At 39.4% G+C, this 4,480-nt stretch overlaps 1 protein-coding gene across 1 annotated transcript in view; it reads right to left on the bottom strand.

The window, feature by feature from the left end:
- The window catches only part of LOC102255969 (cell surface glycoprotein CD200 receptor 1), a gene marked incomplete at both ends in the record, with an annotated part of 25,667 nt that overhangs the window by 13,105 nt on the left and 8,082 nt on the right, over window positions 1-4,480 (bottom strand). The window contains 2 exons of the mRNA XM_005883054.2: window positions 3,316-3,564; window positions 3,685-4,002. Coding sequence (XP_005883116.2) covers window positions 3,316-3,564; window positions 3,685-4,002 — 567 coding nt within the window. The remainder of the gene's footprint in view (window positions 1-3,315; window positions 3,565-3,684; window positions 4,003-4,480) is intronic.

Genomic DNA, 4,480 nt, shown 5'->3' with positions numbered 1-4,480 from the left:
AAATGCCACATGATCTCACTCATTTATGGATAATAAAGAACATTATAACCTGATGAACAAAAAGATAGATACAGAGGCAGTAAAGCATCAAACAGACTGTCAAATTACAGCGGGAAGGCTGGGGAGTGTTGGGGAGGGGGGGAATGAGATCAACCGAAGGACTTGTATGCATGCATATAAGCACAACCAATGGACACAAGACACTGGGGGGGCGGGGGATGAGGGCATGCGACAGGGGTTATGGGAGGCTGGGTGAAGGTCAATGGGGAAAAAAAAGGAGATATATGTACTACTATGTGTAATACTTTAAACAATATATATATTAAGATTACCAGATGGCCCAGCAATCCCTCTTCTGGGTTTCTACCAGAAAACTTGAAAACATTTATTCACAAAGATATATGCACCCTGAGTTCATTGCAGTATTATTCACAGTGGCCAAGACATGGAGACAACCAGTGTCCTTCCATAGATAATTGAAGATGTGGTGCATATAGTAATACACAATGGAATACTACTCAGCCATAACGAAAGATGAAATACTGCCATACATGAATGGACCTTGAGAACACTATACTAAGTGAAATAAGTCAGTCAGAAAAAGCTAATAACCATGATTTCACTCATATGTAGGATATAAAACTTAAGCTCATAGACACAGTCAACACTATGGTGGTTACTAGAAGGAAGGGGGTTGTAAAGGGTAAAGGAGGCAAAAAGGAAGATGATTTGACTTTGGGTGGTGGGTACACAATGCAAGAGATCATGTATCATAGAAATGTACACTTAAAACCTATATGATCTTATTAACCAATGTCACCTCAATAAATTTAAATAAATAAAATAAAATAACAAAAACAACGCCCGTCTAAATCTGTGTCTAATCTTTGCTCAGTTTCAACTTCCAGTGCAGCTCTGGTTGGCTCCAGTCTCTAGTCAGCTATCTACTTGGACAGAAAATGGCCATGAAGGACCCAGTCTCAGTGCAGAGCTCCACTTTCAGCTATAATAAATTATTTTTATTTTTATTTTTATTTTTTAATCCTTACCCGAGGATATTTTTCCATTGATCTTTCAGAAAGAGTAGAAGAGGGAGGGAAAGACAGAGAGAAACGTTGTGAAAGAAACACATTGATTGGTTGCCTCCTGCATGAGCACCGACAGAGCCGGGGAGGAGCTTGCAACTGAGGTACATGCCCTTGACTAGAATCGAACCTAGGAATCTTCAGTCCATGGGCCAACACTCTATCCACTGAACCAAACCGGCCAGGGCTCACCTATAATAATTTTTAGTGAGAGCTATAATAACAAGTGTAATAGCTAATGTGTATTAATATAATAAATATCAGCACTAACATTTATTAATATTAAATATTGTTCAAGGTCACACTGCTGATAAATGAGAAGCCATTTTATGCCAAAGGCTTTGCTCTGGAAAAATATGAGGACATGGACCTTATTTCATTTTTAATACCATTTTTAAACATATAAATAACATTAATACATACTTTGTGAATGCATTGATGAACTGGTTTCAGATGACAAAAGAGGGAGAAGGAAAACTTGTCTCTTACTAAATCAAAGTAACAATGTTGTGACCACTATAAGATGTTGTTCTTCAAGAACTGTGGTTCTGTGTTTTGACCTGTCTAGTGGCTCTCTTAAGAAATGACTCAGAGGTTTGCCCTGTTTCCCCTACCTTGGAAATATCTCAGGACTGAAAAAGTCTCCCTGATGGCATTTGTTAAAGCATTTTAAGACAAATATATAGTGGTAGCTACTTAGAGGAAGGCATACAAGATTGGGCAAGCAGCAGACACACCAAAAAAGCTTGGGAAGGAATAATCTGGATAGAGCGATAGATGGGAGACTAAGGACCTTGAAAAGCTGCCATGTACTAGTTTACTGGGGAACCTGAAGGCCACCCACAAGCTCTCACCTCTGGCTGATATTCAGGCTCTGCACAAGCAGGAAGTGAGGGCTAATACAGAGTTGTAAACTGCCTGGTAAATGTTGAAGGTCTAGCCTAACACACACACAAAGTCCATCTGCAAAAACTAGATTTTTTAAAAAAAAATCTATATGTTTAAGGGAATTACTGTCATATCACTACTTGACTGAAAAGCTAATAGAACAGAGACTTCAGAGGCCACACACAACAAAGACTAAAGATGTTAAAAAAAAAATTAGTTCAGAAAAGTCACTAACCAAACAAAAAGAACTATAACAAGCAGCAACAATAATTCGTGCAGAAAGAGAGGATCTTATTTCCAGAATTGTCATATTATAATGTTTAAAACCTTCAGTTTTCAACAAAAAATTTATGAGGCATACAAAAAAATCAAGAAAGTACAGCCAGAACCTCTCGCATATGTAGGGTCTCTGACTCTATCATGTACGCTGGGTTCCCATAAATATGTATGTATCAAATATGGTTATTTTCTAAAAAGAAAAAAAAAGTACAGTCAATGCACACAAATAAGTAGAATCTGTTGCTAAAGAAACACTTTTTTCTTTTTACTATCAAAAGGATTTAAATAAACAATTTTAAATATGCTCAAAAAGCTAAAGAAAACTATGCACAAAGAACTTAGGGAAACCAGGAGAATAATATCTCACCAGAGAATGTCAATAAAGAAATCTATACATATAAAACCCTAATATGCAAATAGACCGAACAGCAGAACAACTGGTCACTACGATGTGCGCTGACCACCAGGGGACGCACGTGGAACATGGCAGGTGTTGGCCACGGCAGGATGGTGGAACCGGTGAGTGGGGGTGCCAGACTAAGGCGGAGCTCTGGTTGCTGTAATCAGGGAGAGCCTATGTTGGTTACTGAAAATTCTTTGCTCCCTCATGCCACGGTCCCGCCTTGTGCTTGTACCTGCTGCCAGCACTGGCCCCGCTTGCACCCACTGCTGGCGCCAGAGCCACTGCTTGCACCCACAACCATCAAAGATTATGAATGAAGCAAACACAAGGTAAAGAAAGATTGAACTCCTAAGTTGTAGATATTGTATGCCAGAGAAATTACACTACTCAAACCAATTTACTACTAAATAGAAGTGAACATTAAATTCTTTTTTATTTTAATTATTAAAGAATCTACCTCATTCTTTTAAAATATGGCTTCTTACAACAAAATTCTGCATTATTCTTCTAGATATCCCGCTTACTTGGTGTAAGAGAAGGAGATAACACAGAAGGTGGAGAGAACATCCTTGAGAGAAATTCTCTACAAACTCCTTTTTCCTTCTTACCACAACTCATCTGAAAGAATGGAAAATCAAACACAAAACTAGAATTACTTACCTGGATTCAGCTCTATGGACCGACTCCAGTTGCCAGTCTCATGGAAGACAGAGCAGGACACAATAGACACATTGCCATCTGCCCAGTGGCACGTGCTCTGGACAGTCACTGTGCCATTGCCCCAATATTCATACGCAGGGACACAATCTCCCTCTGGGGTCCAGGAGATCCGGGCAGCTGGCCTCCCGGCAACTGCCTTGCACACCGCAGTTCTATTCTCACTTTGAAACAGGGTCACCTCAGGGGCCACTGCAGGGATGAAGAAGAAAATGTTTTAGTCCTAACACATTAGACGTGGTATTTAGAGAGATGTTCCTTTAAGTCCAAAATCTGGTTTTCTGAAACATCACAATGTATAATGTTCCTTACCTAACACTCGGAGTTTATATTCATAAAGGAAATTCCCAGTAAGTGCTGCCACTGTACACCTGTAATGCCCTTCATGAGTGATGGCCACTGGGCCAATCTGAAGGGCAGGAATCTGGTCAGGTCTGTAGAACCGGGTAATTCTCTCGTCAGTACAGTTTGTTTCTGTGGTCTCATTTGTGTCTCTCCGGTAGGTTGTGATGCAGGGAGCCTTGTCTCTGAGGATTATTTCCCATACTGTTATGATCGAATTTGTCAACAGGATAGGAGGGCAAGAGAGCACAGCCTTTGTATCCACCAGTACAGGAAGTGAAGTATTAACTGGACACACACACACACACAGAATAAAAAAGAAAAACTTGGTAAGAAATTCACATGTCACATTTTCCACATCATATTACATAATGTTGTACTAGAACATTATTTTGCTGGTGGTCTTATTCCAAAAATATTGGACTTACATTGAAAGAAATTAAACATTACCAAAATACAGAGTGCCCCCCCCCAAAAAAATGTATACATGATTTAACAGTTGACAACTCACTTTTCACTCCTTTTCAGGTTTAATTGATTTGAAATAATGGGTTAAGCCAGACTACGTTTTGAACAAAGAAAATTCTGAAGAGCCACTAGATTTTTAAAAAAATATATATTTTATTGATTTTTTACAGAGAGGAAGGGAGAAGGATAGAGTTAGAAACATCGATTAGAGAGAAACATCCATCAGCTGCCTCCTGCACACTCCCTACTGGGTATGTGCCTGCAACCAAGGTACATGCCCTTGACCGGAATCGAACCT

This window comes from Myotis brandtii, unplaced genomic scaffold (assembly GCF_000412655.1).
Source record: "Myotis brandtii unplaced genomic scaffold, ASM41265v1 scaffold7581, whole genome shotgun sequence".
NCBI classification, from domain to species: Eukaryota; Metazoa; Chordata; class Mammalia; order Chiroptera; family Vespertilionidae; genus Myotis; species Myotis brandtii.
The sequence above is the reverse complement of the archived record's forward strand: the minus strand, read 5'-3'. Positions and strand labels throughout refer to the sequence as shown.